General features: G+C 50.9%; 2 protein-coding genes across 2 annotated transcripts; both read left to right on the top strand.

The window, feature by feature from the left end:
• Positions 1-2,908: 2,908 nt before the first annotated feature.
• Positions 2,909-4,654, top strand: Lrrc15 (leucine rich repeat containing 15). The gene has a single exon (XM_032899260.1). The coding sequence runs from the start codon at positions 2,918-2,920 to the stop codon at positions 4,652-4,654; it is 1,737 nt and encodes a 578-aa protein (XP_032755151.1). The 5' UTR covers positions 2,909-2,917.
• Positions 4,655-10,119: 5,465 nt separating this feature from the next.
• On the top strand, positions 10,120-19,692 carry Cpn2 (carboxypeptidase N subunit 2). Its single transcript, XM_032899259.1, has 2 exons — positions 10,120-10,185; positions 17,753-19,692. The coding sequence occupies exons 1-2, from the start codon at positions 10,120-10,122 to the stop codon at positions 19,382-19,384; spliced, it is 1,698 nt and encodes a 565-aa protein (XP_032755150.1). The 3' UTR covers positions 19,385-19,692.
• The last annotated feature ends 2,286 nt before the right edge of the window (positions 19,693-21,978 follow it).

Raw genomic sequence — 21,978 nt, 5'->3', positions numbered from 1 at the left:
GAACTCCTCCATTCAGCTACGATGACGGGCCAGCTAGCAAGCTCCCAGGACCCACCTGTCTCCGTTCCCCTGCAATGGAGGGACTGAACTCTCTCTGCCCAGACTCCCCCCGCCCTCCGTCAACTTCGCGGGGTCTGCAAGGTCTCACTCTGTAGCTCAGGCTAGCGCAGACTTGCAAGGGTCCTCTCGCCCCAGCCTCCTGAGTAACCATTACAGGCATGGGCCACTGTGCCTGACTCTGTGTGGTTGTTTTCTCTCTTTCTGGACCCAACTCACTGTGTGGTCCTCAGCTTTACCTGCCTCCTACTCTTTTGCCATGGACTGGAGTGGGCGGGCATGGTGTTCTTTTCTCTTCCTCCATAGTTATATAAACGTAGGCAAGTCCTCCAGGAAAGCTTGAGAGGCCAGGGCTAAGAAGGGCTGTGAATAAGTGAAAAGCTGAAGTGTGTGTGGGGGGGAGACATGTAGGGTCTTTCTGAGCTTCTTGTTTGTTGGGGGATGGAGGAGGGGTATAGGAAGCCCAGGCCAGGGTGAAGTTTCAGGCTCAGGACCCCATGATCTTGGGGTATCAAGAGAAGGTGTAGAGTGCCCCACCCTTACTCCCAGTGGGTGTCTTGACTGCCTGCTGATGCCCTGCCTTTACTCAGCAGCTTCACCCCTTCTGAGAGGGACTGCACACCACTCAAAGTCCCCACCTAACAGCCCGGGGACTGGAACCTAAAGACAGACCTCAGTTTCCCTGCTTCCTGCTTCCCTATAAAATGACGAGAGGTGGCAACTCCTTAGGCCTCGGGAGTTACAGGCTCCTTTGAACTGTGGGCAGAGATGAACACTCATGCCCACACACAGAAATCCTCAGTCCCTTGACTAAGAATGCCAGACTAGAGTCACGTGAGGACGACCTGCCTTTGGGGACTTATGAGTGTATACTATGGGTAAGCTGGGAACAGGGACGTGCATTAACACAGCTTTTCAGTCTATTTTCCATCTAACCCACACAACAGCCTCAGGAGTGGCTCACTTCTACCCCTGAAGAGGTCACTTTAGCAGATGAGGAAGTCAGAGGTCTGAGAACTTTCAAGGCCAAACATTACCTTGGATATCCACATAGGGAACAATGCCCGCGGTTCTGTGTTTGTCATTGCCATAGGTAATTTCAGATGCCAAGTCTTTGGTGTATTTAACTCCTTTGTCCAAGGAGACATCTGCACTCACTTATACCCTTCAGCTTAAAGTGTGCCTACGTTTTCAGGGACTTACTCCAGGCCACCCAGTGTCTCTCTGTGGGAACTGGGACTCACGCCCCAAGCCACACCCTAGGCGTCAGCCGAGGCCCCGCCACCTCTTGCAGACAGACAGCATGTGGTGCAGACAGTGGCTTCATATCAGAGGATGGCTTGGATTATCTCTAGATGAAGCACATGTGGACAGGCTGAGAAAGGACCAGGGTGGTGAAGGTGGCCATGGGCTGGTGGGGAGGGCAGGAGAGGGGGTGGAAAGAGATGTTTGCTCTTCCTGTTACCTCCCTCTGTTAGCTTCACTGCCCTCCCTGTAGCCTGAACATCTCTCCATGAGCTGAGAGCGAGAGAAGTTTAAAGGCCCAGTTCTTCAGGGGGCATCGTTGAAGAAGGGGCAGAAAGCTTGTAAGAGTAATACGTAGGGGAGGACCTGTCACGAAGTCGCTAGAGCCGTGGCTGCCTGCACAAGACTAGTCCAGCACTAAGCCAGTCAACATGCCGGCACGGGTGGGGGAGGGGCTGGTGAGCCTCCACCCCTTCCTGAGGAGCTCCTTGAAAACTAATGGCTGCTAAGGGAGAGACAGGCAGTTTTATTTAACAGTGTGGCCCCTGGCAGGTAGACTATGTTCTAGTGGATGGAGCATACACATACCCATGTGTATAGGGCAGCACAAATAGGACTCAGTGGGAGATTTATATGTATATATACACATAATACACACACATATACATATACACACATATATACACATATGTATATATACATTAACACAATATACACATATGTATATACGCACATACACATGCATATACACATATATACATACCTATACACATGTTATATACACACATATATGCATATGTATATACATTAACACACATATATACATGCGTATATACACACATTATATACATGCATACACACATATATACACATATACACATATGCATATACACACATATGTATATATACATGCATACACACATATATACACATATACACATATGCATATACACACATACGCATATGTATATATCCATTAACACATATATACATATGATATACACATGTATATATACATGCATACACACATATATACACATATGTATATATACACATATACACATATATATATATGACATGATTTGGGATGGAGTGGGTGGAGAGGTAAGGGGACTGAGGAGAAGACGGGGAAATGAGTATGATTAAAATACAATGTATGTATGAAATTCTCAGACTTAATCAAAAATGCATTTTTAAAGATATAGCTTTTAATCTTAGCAACCTGCAGGACTGTAAGGTAACACCCTTAAAAAGCTTGCTAGGTAGGGAAGGTGACAGATGCCATCTAAGGCTGGCTGTGACTTGGCAGTGGAAGAGGTTAGGGTCATCGCTTGCACAAGGGGGTGACCAGTACCCACTGATGACATCTAGGACACTTCTTAATGATGGCCGGACTTGAACTTGACCTAGAAGCATGGGGAAGACTTGAATGAGCTTGAGGAGACTCCCAGGGGAGGCAATTGCTTGGGCAGACGTAGGATCGGCCCTTCTGGCCAAAAGTGGAGAGAGCTTTGAGTTAGGAGCGGGAGGGTGGGGCTTGAAGCCGTGATTGAAGCTGAAGGTTGGTGTTGGGCCAGGTAACGGTAACTCACGTCTCTCTCTCCCCACACAGGCCATGCCGCTGAAACATTACCTCCTCTTGCTGGTGGGCTGCCAGGCCTGGGCTCTAGGTTTGGCCTACTATGGCTGCCCCAGTGAATGCACCTGTTCCCGGGCCTCCCAGGTGGAGTGCACAGGAGCACGGATTGTGGCGATGCCTACCCCCCTGCCCTGGAATGCGATGAGCCTGCAGGTCGTTAACACGCACATTACTGAGCTCCCTGAGAACCTGTTCCTCAACATTTCAGCGCTCATTGCCCTGAAGATGGAGAAGAACGAGCTGTCAAACATCATGCCGGGTGCCTTCCGCAACCTGGGCTCTCTGCGCTACCTCAGCCTCGCCAACAACAAACTGAGGGTGCTGCCCATCAGGGTCTTCCAGGACGTAAACAACCTGGAGTCCCTTCTGCTCTCCAATAACCAGCTGGTGCAGATCCAGCCAGCCCAGTTCTCCCAGTTTAGTAATCTTAGGGAACTCCAGTTGCATGGCAACAATCTGGAAACCATTCCCGAAGAAGCCTTCGACCACCTGGTGGGACTCACCAAACTCAACCTGGGCAGGAACAGCTTCACCCACCTGTCGCCTAGGCTCTTTCAGCATCTGGGCAACCTGCAGGTGCTCCGGCTACACGAGAACAGGCTTTCAGACATCCCCATGGGCACGTTCGACGCACTCGGCAACCTCCAGGAGCTTGCCCTCCAAGAGAACCAGCTTGGCACCCTCTCCCCCGGCTTGTTCCACAATAACCGTAACCTCCAGAGACTGTATCTGTCCAACAACCACATCTCCCAGCTGCCCCCTGGCATCTTCATGCAGCTGCCCCAGCTTAACAAGCTCACACTCTTTGGGAACTCCCTGAGGGAGCTTTCCCCGGGGGTCTTCGGGCCCATGCCCAACCTGAGGGAGCTTTGGCTCTACAACAACCACATCACCTCCCTCGCCGACAACACCTTCAGCCACCTGAACCAGCTGCAGGTCCTGATTCTCAGTCACAACCAGCTCAGTTACATCTCCCCAGGAGCCTTCAATGGGCTGACGAACCTCCGAGAACTGTCCCTCCACACCAATGCTCTACAGGACCTGGACGGCAACGTCTTCCGATCGCTCGCCAACCTGCAGAACATCTCGCTCCAGAGTAACCGCCTCCGACAGCTTCCGGGCAGCCTCTTTGCCAACGTCAACGGCCTCACGACCATCCAGCTGCAGAACAACAATCTAGAGAACTTGCCTCTGGGCATCTTTGATCACTTGGTGAACCTGTGTGAGCTTCGCCTCTACGACAACCCCTGGAGATGTGACTCGGATATCCTCCCACTTCATAACTGGCTCCTTCTCAACAGAGCCAGGCTGGGGACAGACACTCTTCCAGTGTGTTCCAGTCCCGCCAACGTCCGAGGCCAGTCCCTCATCATCATCAACATCAATTTCCCTGGACCCAGTGTCCAGGGCCCAGAGACCCCTGAAGTACCTAGTTACCCAGATACGCCCAGCTATCCCGACACCACATCTGTTTCCTATACCACGGAGATCACCAGCGCTGTCGACGACTACACCGATCTAACCACCATTGAAGCCACCGATGACCGAAATACGTGGGGCATGACTGAGGCCCAGAGCGGGCTGGCCATTGCTGCCATCGTGATCGGCATCATAGCTTTGGCCTGTTCCCTAGCCGCCTGCATCTGCTGCTGCTGCTGCAAAAAGAGGAGCCAAGCCGTCCTGATGCAGATGAAGGCTCCCAATGAGTGCTAGGGAGGCAGGCTCGAGCAGGGCTGGGGAGGGGTGAAACCAGAGGATCTGAGAATGTCACCGTGCAGCTTCCAAACCTGGGCCCACACAGCCAGGCTCTGGTGGCCCCAGGGGAAATGTGCCCCCATCTTGTCCTGTGTCCCTGAGTCTTCTGTAGAGAAGCAGGCATTTCAGGACCTTCTATTCCCAAAGGAATCTAATTGGTCATTTTAAAAAAGCAAGACAGACAGACAGACAGGAAGAATCTAATTGGTCATTAAAAAAGGCAAGCAAGAGAGACAGACAGACAGAAAGAAAGAAAGAAAGAAAGAAAGAAACAAACAAACAAACAAACAAACAAACCAACCAACCAATCCAGGAATCTCTAGGTCGGTACCTAGGAAACTTTCAGAGGGGCCCTCTCCACATCCTCACTACTTCCAAGAACAAGTTTCCCTGTGCCCAGCCCGGTCCAGCCTCTGTAGACTTGATGTCAAGGCCTGCTCACATGGTGAGATAGTTCTCTGCTGGCACAATCAGTGCCTCAAAGTATTACATATGCTGCTTTCTACCCCCTCCCCCTTGCTTCTCTTTTTATGCCATGGCTTGACTCTGTCTCTTCAAGCGAGGGATCTCCCTTTGTTTATCTGCTGCTGAAGGCAGACTATGTTCTCTCTCCGAGAAGGTTTCACTCTTTTAGCTCACTGCGCCGGCTTGGAGGGTGCTCTGCAGGACAGAAAGACACCTGTGCCGTCTGATTCCAGGCGGAATTGTCATCGGCATCTGTTGCGCCAAGTTCAGCCTTTTAGAGAAGACTGTTTAACATCTCAAGCGTTCCTCCAAAGAGCTAACCCTTGATGGTATAACAATCATGATGAGTGGCTAAGTTCTCAGAAGATGAAAGTCAGCTGGTTGAAACTGGCTGAAGAATGGACCCCTGCTGCCTGGGGTCCTTGCACACCCTGCTGCACTCGCCTCTTCCTGATTCCATATTGAAGCATCACACACATACAGAAAGTGGGAGTGCGGTAGTGGACAGCCCCTGAGCGTTCTCAGTGATCTCAATAGATACCTGGGTGATTGGCATGATACCAAGGAATGATATCGAAGTGCCCCCCACTCCAAGCTTGTCCTGGGGGACTTCTGAGGATGCTGGAGACTTTCTAGCTTCCCACAGGCTAGTAGAGGATTCTTACAACCTCCCCTACCTCTCCACGGCAAGCCTTTGCCAGGCCCAGCTGTTAGGAGTGAAAGAGATGTAGGTGCAGTCAGGACAGGAGGCAGCCATGCTGGCCGGACCAGAAGCGTATGAACTACCGTGGTTTCCCCAACAGCAAGTCCTGTACTGCTCATTGGCTGCATTCTACTGAGCCTTTTATGGGCATTATAGGCCCGTATCTGTTTCTAATTTCTGTTCTCCACTCAGGGGAAGCAAAATAGCTCAGAGATGAGATCTTCCAGCTGAGCGACCAAATGAAATGGAAACCAGGATTCCGTCTATACTGTGGTCAATTTTCCTTCAGCATTAGTCAGCTGTAGCTAGACTACGGTGTGTTTACAGACAGCGGATATTGGGGCACGCTGGAAGCTCACAGGGTGTGGGGCTGCTCTGCAGAACCTTCTGCCTGTGGTCTGGTTGTGAGCTGAATGGTTTAGTTTAGAGTTTTCTCTTTGGATGACAGTCACAACACATCCTCCTTGGCTCTCTTTTCTGCTACGCATGTATCTATTTCTGTACATTAAACAGTTCTGGTAAGAGGACACAGCCTTCTCAGGATGACTGATACACCTGTGCCGAAGTCAAAGCTTTGAAACAAGCGGACATGGTGGCTCATGCCTTTAGTAAGTTCAAGGGTAGCCTGGTCTACAGAGTGAGTTCCAGGATGGCCAGGGCTATATAGAAAGACCCTCCCTCGAAAACAACACAGGGAAACAGAGAATTTCAGGTTTCCCCACCAGTGAGGACAGGGATTTGGAAATCTAGCTCCATGGGGTGCACTTCACGAACTCAAAGGCTGGAGATAAATGAGGTGATGCTCACAAGGCGAATTAGAAATCCCCCTGGGTCTTGGCAATGGGGAGCCTATACAATGTCCAGACTTCCCCTCCAGATCCCTGACAGAATACTGCAGAAGGAATGCTTTCGAGAGCCAGCACACTCGATGGCCCAGGGAAGCTGATGTCGGTCAAAAGACATCATCTTTCCAAGGCCAATCTGGGTCTCCAAAGTGTTTGCAAAGTCGCTATAGCAACTGGTACGCACCAACCAAGGCTGTTTCCAACCCCAGAGTGAGTGTGGGCTTGCTTCTGCTGACTGTGGCTTGCTGGTAAGTCCCGGGGCAGAGGGAAGTAGCTGAGCCTGCTTTATTGCAGAAGGATGCTTGACACAGTACTGCGTTCCCCGGAAATAGTTGTGTTGTAACTCTTGTGAGTTATGTCCAGCCTCAGTGGGCTAAGGATAGAGAGAGGTAGAATCCAGTCAATCATAACCCGGAAACACTAACCACTTCTGACATCGGCTATGACAGTGGCGTACCTCGCTGGCTCAAAGGCTGGTCTAAGGACAGCTGTCTTCTACTGACTTGCCCAGGAGCTCACAAGCAGAAAGCAAAGTGGACAGTTCCTCCAAATCACATCTTCTAGTTAGGGAAAGAGTTGCCAGAAACACTGGGTAGAGGGTCCTTTCCAGCAGGGTAATCCATTTTGCTCAGTTCTTGGCTGGAACGAGCTCTGTGGTCCCTCGAAGTCTGTGAGGGTGCAGAGTTCAACCCACTTAGCCCATCTGTTCACTGTTTTCTGAACTACCACCCCAGCCTTTGTGCAGAGCGGGGAGAACAGTTGATTCTGGAAGGCTAATAAAGGCCAACTAGAACCAGCTTGTTAACAGATAGATGTTTGTGGGACTGGGTGTCCTTCAAAGCTCCTGATGTGCATTCTCCTAACCCTCTCGGCACCTTGCAAAATTAGTTCCACCATTAGCTTTTGTGTTGGGGTCTTTTCTGCGCAGTGCCCAGCAGACAATCCCTGTAGAAACTTCATGGGCTGTCTAGGGCTTTCGTCGGGAGACTGTAGGAGACAGCTACAGTACTTGGAGCTTCTCACTCACAGCCGTACAGTTCCTGCAGGCATCAAGATGGTGGAATGGAACTGTGTGGAAGCCAGTTCCAGCCTTGGGAGAGCATGAAGAACAGGCTGATAACCTGAGTCAGGAAGCAGGCCTTGCATGTGTCCTAGACTTAACTACGCAAAGATTTGGCCCCAGACTCAGTGCTCAGAACCAGATCTGGCCGTAGAAGAGAATCTGACTGTTGAACTCAGGAGGGAAGCCATTAGTGTTGTTCGACAGAGTGTAACAGGTAACAGTTCCGTAGCAGGTAACTTCCACGTGGAGCCCCACCCAGTCAGGGCCCTTCTCCTAAAGAGAGAGCGTTCTTGCCTCCCATTGCCTTCTCTCTGTTTCTACAACAATCATGCTTGCCTTACTACGCGGTCTTTGCCAATAGTCCCAGTTGCTTGGTAGTGCACTTAGAGATTTCTAGGCTCCCGGGGTTTTATAGAATGTGAGCCCTGGTGGGCAGGGTTGGGGAAATCTGTCCTTTGCTAGATGCCGCTTGTAACGGACTTGGTGTCCAGGATCAATAATAAACGGTGTACGGAGGGCGAGTGTGTTTTCTGTGGACATCTTGGTGTGTGGGCCTCACGCCTGTGCCTGTCACCCTTGCCACCTAGATTGAGTGTGACCCGGATGGATGACCCCTCACAAACAGTTGATCTTGGGTGGAGAACAGGCCTTTGGGGGAAATGTGGCTAGCGGGGACTTTAAGAAGAGGTTTGGCCGAATTGACAGATGAAAAAAAGTGAACTCAAGACAAAGTGAATGTCTCGGAGTCACCTTGTGAACTGGCCATCCTTCCGCAATCCCCTAGAGTCCACTGAGACAGGCTCCTGGAATTCTAGATAATGGGGAGAGGGTTTGGAGCTGGATGCTTATTTCCTAGAGAGATCCTTGAAGCTCTTGATACAAATATCCCTTCACAGTGCATACACATATGTGTACATGTCTGCACTCTGGACACTTGGACACACATGGATGCATGGACACAGACACAGACACACATACACACATACACACACACATACACACATACACACACACATACACATATACACACATACACACATACACACATACACATACACACACACACACACAAACACACACATATACACACACACACACACACACACACACACACACACACACACTTCCCTGATGCCTCCTCCTATGGGAGAGAACACAGGGATTTGTAGAGATCAAATCACTTGTGTTTTGATTAATTAATTGAGAAGCCAGAATTCAAACTCTGCTCCGGCACCCAGATCCCTCTTGTTTGCCCTGGCATCTTGTCAAGTGGAACATGGTGTGTTCCTTGAGCAGCCAAGGCCCTGAGGGCACAGGATACAAAGTTGTTCTCAGAGCTCGGTGTGAGTCTCCCAAGAGAGGCCGGTCCCATGCCCTGCCGTTCCTTGAAGCCACCATCCTGCTTTTGCCAGGCCGGGCACCACCAAGGGTGGGTCTGGGTGTACTAGATCCCTGGTTGTCTCCCTCTTTCTTGTACTGAGAGAAAATGCCTTCTATTGGCCAGTCAGACCTTCCCAGTATGGGGTGTCATCTGATCATGAGTAAAATATGTCCTAGCAGTGTTTCTAAAGGCGAGCAATGGTTAGACAGCCTCGGGTGACTTGGATGACAGACTCCTGACACTGGGGTGCTACATCGCTTCTCTTGACCGTCCCTTCATGCCACATACCTTACATCATATGAACACTCATATATAATCACATGCGCATACACACACAAAACGTCCCTTACTCGACCATACCTACCACACATAGTTACTTTATCATACAGAATACATTCGAGTGTATGTATGCATGCACACACAACTTCACTTACTCTCACGTGCTCACCACACACACACACACACACGCATACACACACACCTAACTCATGATCTCACTTGCTCAATTCTCCCATGCATTCACACATGCGATATATATGCCCCAAAGAGAGAGTTCATTAAATAAACAAGTCAGCAAACACGAGAGACTGGTAAGTTTTAGGTTTTGTCTTAGTGGCAGGACTGAGTTCTGAGCAGGTCTCTGTGTGGCCTTAGCCCACACTTTTGTTCATAAGGAAACGACCCTCATCTCAGTGTAGCCTGGAGACACTTTGGTTTTCTGGTGTCACTTTTTCAGGGCTAGTGGATACTTGGGGTCCCAGAGATGCCAAGCCTACGGTCTCAGTAGGATGTTAGTCCTCTTAGGCATCTGTCTATGGGAACTGGTCAGGGTCATTTTGTAATCTTTATAGACCTTGCCCAAGTGACCTTGGTGACATTCCGGGAACGGTCAATCCACCTGAGGGGAGGAACCCTTCCTAGGACTTTGGTCAGTGTTGGGACTGGATTCAACTGAGCGCAGAGCACATGAAATTCTCTTCTGTTTCCGAGGAAAAACCAGGGCTTGTGGCCCCACCTGCCCAGCCCCTCACGGTAGGTTTCCTGCCTCCCTCCTGGGTCTGTGGGGATGTGGGGACATCTGGCTTAGGGTCCTGACTGGGACACTGGGAAGGGACTTGTTGCTCTGGGACAGCCCTGGAGTGGATGGCCTGGCCTGAGTCTCGGGGGGAACTAGGTGTGAATAGGGACAGGCAGAGTGGTTACAGATCCTGGTCCACCCTGGGGGGTGCTGCCTGCCGTCTGACATAATTAGTGCTGTTGTCTCCTCACTCCCAGTATGCCAGGCTTGGACGACAATGCTCACCTTCAGCCTAGATCTAAATAGAGTGTTTGCTATTTGTCAAGCACTGTGCAGTACTTTAAATGCACTGTCTAATCGGGAACTAATTTTAACCTTAAGGGCTGGGATTCTAATTAAGATGAGGAAATTAAGGCTTTGATAGATTCCGAAGGGAACCCTTTGAGCCCACGCGGCTAGTAAGTACAGCGTCTGGATTTGAACACAGAGCTGGCTGTTCTGACAGAGCCAAAGTACTTTCCCACTCCATTAAGAGAAGAGGCGTGGTCATAGAGTGCCACAGACTTTCCATTCCTTCAGCCTGGTGCCATCCCTTTGCCAATCCCTGACCCAAGTGCTGGGATACAGAGCCAGGAGCCAAAATACTGCTGCAGGAGCCTGACCCCTGGGGGTTCGGTTGGTATACGATCTACGGGAACACAGAGCAGAAGAACCCAGTGCTTAGCAAAGGACACCAGTGACCGGCCAGGTGAAGGAGGGACAGTCCAGGAAGGCTTGCTGGGGACTCCTACTGGCCTGAGAGGGTGGGTAGAACAGGAGAGTCAGTGAGAGGGAAGGGTAGGCACAGACATATTGCAGCAGCATCAGGGGGCTGGAGGCGTGGCAGGGTGGAAAGTGAAGTACCCAGTCCACGCCTTCTTACGTCAAAGTGCCAGCTTTCACACAAACCCAACACAGCACAGAGCCAAGCTCCCTGAACCTTGGCAATGCCCGATCCGAGAGTTACAGAACTGGAGTTGGTGTTTGTGGGTGGGGCCAAGCCTCATACCTCATGGGGTGGGGTGGGGAGCCCTGGGACCTACCTGTACCTTGTGTTTTATATAATTACCTCCATCTTATAGAATAGCTCTCTTCTTCACCCTAAAACAGACACACGCTTATCATGTTAAAATATTTAAAAAATATGTACATGTTTTAAAAGCAGAGCCAATGTAGATTTATTAAGGAAAAGTAAGAAAGAAATACCAAGGGTGAGAGGAGATCCAAGAAAAGGATGCCCTGAAACACGTTTTTAAAAATAGAAACTTTTATTTATTCTTTGCCAATTTCACACATGTGAACAATGTATCTTCATCATACCCACTCCCAAGTCCCTCCCTCCCCATACCCCAATACACCCCACACCCGCCTTCATGTCTTTGACTTTTTTTTATCTATTTTTTTTTTTTGGTTCTTTTTTTCGGAGCTGGGGACCGAACCCAGGGCCTTGCGCTTCCTAGGTAAGCGCTCTACCACTGAGCTAAATCCCCAGCCCCTTTTTATCTATTTTTTAAATAACTCACGAGTCCAGTTACTATTACCTGCTGGAACTTGGACTAATCCTGCTGGCTTGGCCTGGAGCCAGGCTTGGGTAGGTAACCACAGTGGCAGTGGATTCATGAGGCAACATCCACATCCTGTCCAGAGGTCAGCATTTCGTAGCACTTCCTCCTCTGGCTCAGAAATTCTTTCCACCCTCTCTTCCAAGATGTCCCTTGAGCCTCGCTCGTCTTGGGGTGTATTGATGTGCAGACGCCCCGTTCAGAGCTGAACACTCTACACTCATTTATTCTCAGAACTTTGACCAGTTATGAGTCTCTGCCTTAGCTGCTGACCACTGCAGAGAGAAGCTTTTCCTGGCTGAAGCTGAGGGCAGCACTGAACATACATGTGTGTGTGTGTGCATGTGTGTGTATGTGTGTATGTGTGTGTGTAGGTATGTGTGAATATGCAGGTGTGTGCATGCTGCATGCTCATGTGTGTATGTGTGAACCTGTGTATTTATATGTGTGCATTAGTGCATGTGTATGTACATGTGTGTACATGCATGTGTGTATGTGTGCATGTGTGTGCATGTATGTGTGTACATGCAGGTGTGTGCATGTGTACGTGTGTGTATGCATGCATGTGTATTTGTGTGTACCTGTGTTTGTGTATGTACGTGTGCATATGTGTGTTTGTATATGTATGCATGTGTGTTCATGAAGGTATGTGTGTATTTGTGTGCATGTGTGTGTATGTGTGCATGTGTGTGTAGGGATGTGTGTATATGCAGGTGTGTGCATGCTGCATGCACATGTGTGTATGTGTACATGTGTGTATTTGTATGTGTGCATTAGTGCATGTGTATGTACATGCAAGTATGTGCATGCATGTGTGTATGTGTGTGTGCATGTGTGTGCATGTATGTGTGTTCATGCAGGTGTGTGCATGTGTGTGTGTGTGCATGTGTGTGTATTTGTGTGCGTTCGTGTGTGTGTGTGTGTGTGTGTGTGTGTGTGTATCTGTGCACATGAATGACATGGCCTGTGGAAGCCAGAAGATGCCATTGGGTTCTTTGGAGCTAGAATTACTGACATAGATGCTAGAAACTGACGTGCGTGGAGGTGGCAGTCCTCTGCAAGAGCAGAATATGCCACCCCCAGAATATACTATTTTTTTTTTCCAGAGCTGAGAACCGAACCCAGGGACTTTGACTTGCTAGGCAAGTGCTCCACCACTGAGCTAAATCTCCAACCCGCAGAATACACTCTTAACCACTGGACCATCTAGCCAACCCTATTGATTATATTTCTTTTTTAAAATTTCATTTATTAACTGTGCATATGAGTGTATTACACCACATGCATGCAAGTACCTGCAAGAGTCAGAAGAGGGCAGTGGTTCTCCTGGAACTGCAGTCACAGGCAGTTGGGAGCCACCCCACCTGGTTGCTGGGAGAGGAACCCAGGTCCTGTGTAAGAGCAGTATGTACTCTTAACCTCTGAGCCATCTCCAGCTCCTTAGCTTCTGTTTTTTGATAGTTTGTTGCCTCAGTCTCTTTTCAGGGCCACACTAGCAATGACAGTCAGTCTATGCTTTAGGTGTCAAGATTGTGTTGCTAGCACCGTTCTGGATTAATAGTGCAGAGTGGGCCTGGAGGTAGGGCCTGTGCAAGGTACCAGTCTACAGCCCCTGAGGCCCTCAGCCCTTTGTTTCCTTTGCTGGCTTAGAGGAAACAAGATCAAGTCTGAGGAGCAGCCAGGGGCCCGGATGCTCTTCTTCTTGCTCCCCAGGGACCTGGGAACAGGCAGTTGTATCCGGCCTGCTGGTGAGGTAGATCCCAGTACAGGTGGCACCAGGCACACTGGGGTCAGACCCTGGGTTCCCAGCACACTGGAGAAGGGGGCGTGGCTTGGCCCTGTGGTGGATGACAGGTCGAACAGCACAGGGGGATGTACCATCCATCACAGGTACGGTTGGAGAGGGTGAGGCCTGTTTGCTGTCAGTCAACCAGAACAGTCAGATGAATAAACTCATGTTTTGGAATGGAGGAGAGGCGAGGTGCCCCTTCCTTGCTAGAATATGGGGCACTGCTGTGGCCACTCATGGGTCTTTCTCAGTGCACAGCATACTCTTCTAGTGCAGGCCCCCGCTGTCTTTGGAGTGGGTGCCCAGTGACTGTTGAAGGATTGCTAGGGGACCCAAGCCAGGGCTGTGAGCCTGTGCCCTTCACCACTGAGAAGGAAAAGTGTTAGAACCAGGGTTGTGGGGGAGGGGTCGCTCTGCTCCACGTGGATCAATCCCCTGACCTCATGAGTTTTTCCACAGCAAACCTCTGATGACATCTGACTAGAACTGACCCTTGCCAAGCTCAGGAGAACCGTGGCCACTCTCGGGTCAGATGACGTACAACGTACCCAACTCTGGGCTTGGGACTATCTCTGTATTTTCTCATTAAAGCCTTCTGAGAGCCCACGTGGAAGGTAATGCTGTGCTCAGGGCTTTAACGGTGAAGCGAGGCACAGAGAGATCACGACACTTAGCCGCGGCACACGGCTTAGTCAGGGTTTGAGCCCATCCTGTCTGGCTACGGAGTTCTCGCTCACTCTCCATTGCTCTGCAGTGGGGAGGCGTCTTGGGCTGGGAAAGGATCATGTTCACTCTGCCTCCCCATTCCATTCTTGTAGATGAAGACAAGGAGGGTCTTGTCCTAAACCTGAGAGAGCCTTGTTTTGACGTCTCCTCAGGATATCCCCAGGGACCGAGAGGGGTGACAAGGTTAAGGACACATGCCTATCTGCATAGCTATCTTAAGCCTTGCCTCAGGTACTAGGACCTAGCTAGAGTGGGTAGCTCCCTCGAGCCACTGACCCTAGGTTGACTCTGCCACAGAGGCACACACCCTTTCCTTGCCCGAGGAACACTGAAGGTGGCCAAGACCCAACCCAACAAGATTCAGGTTGGAAAGGACATGGACGGCAGGTGGGCTAACCCCAGGCCTGTCACTGTGAGGAGTGAGCCTGCCGATCTGTACCTATTCTCTGTCTGACACGACGCTCAGCAGAGTGGGATTGTGGGCTCAGCAGAGATTCCCAGAGCACAGACATGGGTCGGATCCTGACCCCTTATATCTGAGGCTCATGCTATAGGAGTCCTGGTTTCCCGGTCCTGGTCTTGCCTAGGTTTCTCCGTTGCACAGGTTGCAGGTTTGAGAATGCTGGGGGTGGGGAAACAGCCCCTCATACTCCCTCCCAGCCCCATGTCCCCTCAGCCCTGCAGGGGCCGGATGATCCTCTAACACCCGGGTGGATTTGCTTCACCTGATTTCTATGCTACCAAGGGTCATAGTGTTCTTCAGTGTCTGGATTCTTGACAGTTGCCTTACTCAGGAACATCTCCAAGCCCTTGTTTTCTAAGGTCAGTATATGAAGGAGGCACCAGGCCACCACGGGGATGAGAAGAGAGAGACTGGGTGACTCAGTGGTGACGCTTGTCCTCTAGAGGCCCTGGCTTTTCTTCTGTGGTACGTCCATCCAGGGCTCCAGATTTCCTCCTGGCAATGCCCGGAGGCCTGTGGCCTGTGGAGGGCCTCTTGGGTTGTGTCACTGTCTAATTACTGTTCTGTCGTTGTGAAGAGACACCGTGACCAAATGTGCCAGGAGGAGGCATTTAGTTGGGGGGCTGGGTGGCTTACAGTTTCAGAGGGTGAGCCTGTGATCACCTGGACAGGAAGCATGGCGGCAGGTGGGCAGGCACAGTGCTGGAGCAATAGCTGAGAGCTACCGTCTGATCCACAAGCGGCAGACAGAATGAGAGACTGGGTTTGGTGTGGGCACCAGTGACACACCTCGTCCGACAAAGCCATACCTCCTAACTCTCGTCAAACAGTCCATTATCTGAGAAACAACCATCCAAATACATGAGTCTCTAGGGGGTGGGGGTGGGGTATTCAAACCACCACAGTATCCCTGTGCAAAGGCCTCAGGGCCCTCACCTCCCTGAGTTGTACAGCTTTCTATTCTGAGGGACCTTTTTCTGGAAACTTCCTTTGAGTACCAATGGCCAGAGGAATTAGTCAGAAACAGTGACTGGCACCTGGATACCCCTTGGCATGGGTAACAGTAAGAGCTCCTGGCCTCTTATTCTCATAAGCTCTCTAGGTCGAGTTTCTGGCCTGCTGCTAGCCCGAGTCTGGACCGCCTGGGGGAGTTCCACTCAACCAACCAGGTGGAGCCTGCAAAAGTCAGCCCCAGCCAGCAGGGGGCAGCAGAGAAACAGCCAGAGGTTTGCCTTACTTGCTTTTATTTTATTTTTTAATTTTTCTTATTTTCAGGAAAGTCAAGTGTATTCTATCTACAAGATATTTTCTTACGACTTCTTTTGTTCAGCTACTCTCTCTGTAATGACAGCATCTTGCAACCTAACAGCAGTTAGCATGGTTCCTAACTGCTCGTTTACTCTGTGTCCCCGATCTAAATGAAGCACATTTAGATCTCGCGATCACCACGTCGTTGTCAGTTCTGTCATTATCCCCAGTGTGCATATAAGGAAGTTGAATCACAGATAATAACATGTCTAAGGTCACTGGACTAGAAAGTCATGAGTCTGGGATTTGAGCGCATGGGGTTTGAACCTCCGCAGGTCATGTGACTAGGTGAGCAGACACCACCGAGGGCTCGCAAAGGGCATGTCTTCTGAGGGTGGGGGCTACTGAGCGCCAGTTGGTCTTGCCAGGTGGGGATGTGAACCCATTGTTTCCAGATAATTCTAAAATGTGGCTTTCGGGACAAATTTCCACTTCTCATGTGTGACCTATGAGACTGCCAGGGACTAAACAAAACGTACCTGTGGGCTACGTCACTCATTTGTGACCTGTTAGAAGATGTGATTTTTTTTTTAGGTTTTGTTTTTGTCTGTCTGTGTGTGTGTGTGTGTGTGTGTGTGTGTGTGTGTTTTTTTTTCTTTGTTTTGTTTTGTTTTGTTTTTGTTTTTTGTAGTTGGCTTGTTTTGAGCCAGGACCTTTCAATACATTCCAAACTGGCTGTGAACTTTCTGAACATACTAGTTATTCCAGGGGAGGTGGCCTACTAAACTTTAAACTAAAACCCCCGCCCTTATCTCTGCCCTGGCCTTCAGAACACATTGTTGTGAATGGCACCACGCTGCTGCAAACTACTGTGCTAGACTCTCTCTCTCTCTCTCTCTCTCTCTCTCTCTCTCTCTCTCTCTCTCTCTCCTCTCTTCCTTCCTTCCTTCCTTTCTTTAATGGAAATTTAGTAAACTAAAAGCTCGATCTCCCTAGGTTTCCTGCAGAACCTTTGTGTCTGGACCCTAGAAGTTTCCCTGGTCCTGGGACCCGGCCCTGGGACAGTGGGAACAGGGAGGGCAGGCAGGGCAGTGCTCCGCACAGTTCCGAGGAGCCCAGCCCCTGCACAGTATTACCTTTAGCTGACCCAACTACGAGCACCAGGCAGGAGCTGCTCTCAGCCAGACCCTGAAATATGCTGAGATCTGGCAACCCAGGAGGATTATGGGTTAGGAATTCCCAACTTGGGGCTTATCTGCACATATTTACGTGTTATCTCCAACAATCCCGCACTACCTCTCACTCCCCTTTCTGACTCTTTCCACATCATTCTCCAATCTGGGAAGAACATGAACACTCCAGGAGATCCAAGTCTTGGTCCGGCCCCGGCCACTAATTGGCAGGGTATCTGGACAGCAAGGCGATATCTTTGCTTCCATGAAATGAGAACGAGGCTGCCACCCTCCACATGGCTGCTGTAGGGTTACCACCTTACGAGCTGCTAAGACCGTAAGCCGAGAGTGAGATTCGGTGGGAAAGCTTTCCTGGCACAAACCAGGCCTAGTTTCCACCCCCAGCAATGCACCACACAAGCCACTGTCCCCCAAACACATACACGTCCTTCAAGAGACCGATTCTCACTCACAGCCTGATCTTGCCTTTGGGGGGCGCTGTCTAGTGCTCTGGGCACTGCAATATGATGCTCTTCTTAAAGACACTCCTTTTGCTTTGTTTTTTGTCCTCCTCGAATTCAGAAAATGTTCCAGGGAGCCTGGTTATGTTGGGCCTCACTCCTGCTCCTGGTCAGGGTCACCCAGCCTTGCCCCGTGGGCTGCGACTGCTTCGACAGGAAGATATTCTGCTCAGATGAGCAGCTGGCTGCTATCCCCCTGGACATCCCCTCACATGTCACAGACATTGTCTTTGTGGAGACTTCCTTCACCACGGTGGGGACCAGGGCTTTCAGCGGTAGTCCCAACCTGACCAAGGTGGTCTTCCTCAACACTCGGGTCCATCACCTGGAGCCTGATGCCTTTGGGGGACTGCCCAGGCTGGAGGACCTGGAGGTCACAGGCAGCCCCTTCTCCAACCTCAGCGCCAACATCTTCTCTAACCTGAGCTCACTGGGGAAGCTGACCCTGGACTTTAACAGGCTGGCGGCTCTGCCTGAGGACCTCTTTCATCACATGGACACCCTGGAGTCCCTCCAGCTTCAGGGAAACCAACTGCAGACCTTGCCCGGGAGACTATTCCAGTCTCTGAGGTATCTGAGAACCCTCAACCTGGCTCAGAACCTCCTGACACAACTGCCGAAGGGGATGTTCCAGTCGCTCAGCAGCCTGCAGATATTGAAGCTGAGTGACAATATGCTCGCCAGGCTCCCCGAGGGAGTGCTGAGCAATCTGGGCAGCCTGCAGGAGCTCTTTCTGGACAGCAATGCCATCACGGAGCTGTCCCCACATCTGTTCTCACACCTGCTCAGCCTGGAGAAGCTGTGGCTGCAGCATAACGCCATCCGTCACCTGCCGGTCTCCGTCTTCTCCTCTCTGCGCAACCTGACCTTTCTAAACCTGAAGGACAACGCACTGCGGACTCTGCCTGCCGGTCTCTTCACCCACAACCCAGGCCTGCTTCACCTGTCCCTTTCCTACAACCAGCTGGAGACTGTCCCCGAGGGCAGCTTTGCCAACCTGAGGAGGCTCGTTTCCCTCACGCTCTCCCACAACGCCATCACCTACCTGCCTGAGAATGTCTTCAGGAATCTTGAGCAGTTGGTCAAACTCTCTCTGGACAGCAATAACTTGACGGTCTTGCACCCAACTCTCTTTCACAACTTGTCCAGGCTTCAGCTCCTCAACTTGTCCAGGAACCAGCTGACCATGCTCCCTGGGGGCATCTTTGATACCAACTATGACCTCTTCAACCTGGCCTTGCTCGGCAACCCCTGGCAGTGTGACTGCCGTCTGTCCTACCTCACCAGCTGGCTCCGTCTCTACAACGACCGGATCTTTAACACCCATACTTTCTGTGCAGGCCCGGCATACCTCAAGGGCCAGTTGGTGCCAAACTTGAAGCAGGAGCAGCTCATATGTCCAGGCAACCCAGGCCAGTTGGGGCTAGATGACCGGGAGCCAGCGGGCAGCTGGGATCTGGCCGTGGAGGGGAGGGCAGCTCACAGGCAGTGTATCTATGGCAACCGGGAGGGCACAGTGCTGCTTGCCTGCGAGGAGGCCCAGTGTCGCTGGCTGAACATCCAACTGTCTTCCCGGGAGGGCTCAGACGTCACAGCAATGGCCTACAATTCCAGTCAGGAGTGGGAGTTGAGGTCAACCTGTGGCTCCGTGAGGGTCACTGTGTCTATTGAGGCTCGAGCTGCTGGGCCTTAGATGCAACAGAGATTCGGAAGCCCTGGACCAGCGACCTCTTAGGGCAGAGGAAGCAGGATGTCTGAAGCTAATGTCCCTTAATGTCACATCTCCAGGTTAGAGAGGAGAGGGGCCTGCTTCATCTAACATCTTGTCTTCTGTCACCGTGCTCTGTTGGAGCCTCTGGCCTACCGAGGTCATCCTCAAATCTTCCAGGGTCCCCTTGAGAACCACACCATGGTCTAGCACGATAGTTCACAACCTTCCTAATGCTGAGACCCTTGAACACAGTTCTTCTTGTTGTACTGACCCCCAACCATACATTTATTTCATTGCTACTTTTATAACTGTGATTTTGCTGCTGTTTTTGGGCGACAATGCAAGTGCTTTTTTGGAGGTAGAGATTTGGCAAAGGGGTCACGACCTACAGGTAGAGAACCACTAGCCTAGAGATTATAAGAAACCCCTACCCCAGCCCGTCACAGTGTTTTCCTACCATTAAGCCCCACCCCACTCCCTGCTCTGCGTTCTAGCCTTGAGATGTGTTCACCTCTACTGTAGTTGTATAAAGTAGAGGTCATGTCCCTTTAATAGATCAAAAAAATCAATAGTCTGTTCTGATTTCTTGGTCCCAAGTTTGTAGTCAGTGGCTAGAGAGAGGAAAGGGGTGTTTTGGAGGAGGGTGACTGGAAAAGGGAAGAAGGGCGGGGCTGTGAGGGGAAGGGAGATTGTCCTGGCCACCTCTCAAGCTGCATCCAGGAGAAATCAAGGCAAGGTGGTGCCCTAGAGCAAAGCCCAGTCTCATGGCTCTCAGGAGGGCAGTGTGCCATTGCCTGTTCAGTACACAAGATGGCTGTTCCCTGAGGAGGCAGAAAATGACTGAGGAGGAGGAAGAGGAGGAGGAGGAAGAGGAGGAGGAGGAGGGGGAGGAGAAGGAGGAGGAATAGGAGGAGGATGAGGAAGAAGAGGAGGAAGAAGAGGAGGAGGAGGGGGAGGAGGAGGAGGAGGGAAAAGAGGAGGAGGAGGAGGCGACCTGGTGACTTGGGTAGCTGCTCTCTGTCACGGCTTTCAGGGTATCTGACTCTGCGATGCTCAGCCATTGAACGGCTCTTCCCTGGTTTCTAAGATGTCTCCCTTGTCCCAGCTGGTGGTATTCCTCAGCCGCCACTCGCTGGATGACCCCTCAGCACCGATGGCCTCACGTCTGCCTCTTAAGCTCAGCACTTCCTCTACCCCATCCACCTCAGCACATGGAAACTGTGTACCCACCAACTCTTAATTCCCACCTTCTGTTCTTGCAACCCCTGTTCTCAAACCTTCCCATCCCCCACGCTCAGGCCAGTGAATGCTCTCTTTCATCTTCCCTTTCTTCTTCCTCACCCCATCCCCAACCCCCCTAGGATGTTGCACAACCTCCTGCTTGGTTTCGGGGCTGCAGAGTAGAAAGGCCAAGTAAATGCACTGTGCCCCACCCCACCCCAGCAGCTCCCGGCCCAGCGGAGAAATCAGACAGGAGTGTATGGAATTTACCTCCAAACACAAGAGGCCTGTGCGTGGATGTGCCGAGCGAGGTCTTGATGTTCAGGAGGGATTCTAGTTGTGTTTCTGTTCTGGTAAAACACTGAGCCAACGAAGCCAGCTTGGGGAGGAGAGGGCTTATTGGGCAAATGAGTCCATCAGTGTGGGAACTCAGGACAGGAAGTCAAGGCAGGACCGGAAGTGGAAAGAAGGAGAGGGAAAAAAAAAAAGGCCCAATGCTAGGCATAGTGGCACATGTGTTTAATCCCGGCACCTTGGGGGGCAGAAGTAAGTGGATGTCTGTGAGTTCTAGGCCAGCCTGGTTTACATAGAGAGCTCCAGGCTAGCCAGAACTACACGGCGAGACGTTGTCTCAGCATTAATAATGATGACAACAATAAATAAGTAATTAAAAGGCCCCTATTGGCCAATCTGATGGAGGCATTCTCTCAACCGAGATTCCCTTTCTAGATGCCCCTGGCTTGAACAAATTGACAAAACTATCCAGCACAGGAGGCCTATGGATACCTGGCCTTGAGGAAGCCACAGGCCGATTAGAATGGGAGCTAATACTGGAGACACACCAGCAGGGAGGGCAAGGCAACGTTCTGTAGAACAGGCCACTGGAGCCAGAGGTGAGAGCAGTGGATGAAGGTCAAGACTTGGAGCCCAGAGGAGCCTCCAGGCTTTCTGGGCTTCTGGGCCTGGGTGTGGTGGTAAGGATTCTGGGAACAGAAGCCAGGCCCTCTACAAAGGCACTCGTCTGCTGAGCCATCTCTCCAGCCTGCTTGAGGAATCCGTGCTTGTTAAGGATTCTGCAAAGAGTTCACACAGAGGCGGGACATACCCCTGCTTATGCTTCAAGCAGTTGGCCCAGAACAGGAAGCTAAGGAAATAGCTTAAGTTAGTGTCTGGCTAGAGATGAGAACCAACAGGTCAAGGGATGCTAAGGAAATGGAACTAGACGATTTCAGAAACTTAACAGCACATGCCCAGATGGACTAAAAGTCCCGACGGTGAATTACAGGAATGAAGATGAAACCAGAATGGGTTCTACTTTACATCGATTCTATAGGAAGCTCATATGCAGTGGCGTG

The sequence above is a fragment of the Rattus rattus genome, chromosome 4, assembly GCF_011064425.1.
Source record: "Rattus rattus isolate New Zealand chromosome 4, Rrattus_CSIRO_v1, whole genome shotgun sequence".
NCBI classification, from domain to species: Eukaryota; Metazoa; Chordata; class Mammalia; order Rodentia; family Muridae; genus Rattus; species Rattus rattus.
This window is presented reverse-complemented; position numbering and strand designations above follow the sequence as displayed.

What these genes read in the sequence shown, in the direction of transcription:
- Lrrc15 (XM_032899260.1), top strand. Translation starts at nt 2,918, where the DNA reads ATGCCGCTGAAACATTACCTCCTCTTGCTGGTGGGCTGCCAGGCCTGG.
- Cpn2 (XM_032899259.1), top strand. Translation starts at nt 10,120, where the DNA reads ATGAAATTCTCTTCTGTTTCCGAGGAAAAACCAGGGCTTGTGGCCCCA. An exon ending in CACCTGCCCAGCCCCTCACG is followed by an intron (nt 10,186 to 17,752) that starts GTAGGTTTCCTG and finishes CCTCGAATTCAG; the next exon opens with AAAATGTTCCAGGGAGCCTG.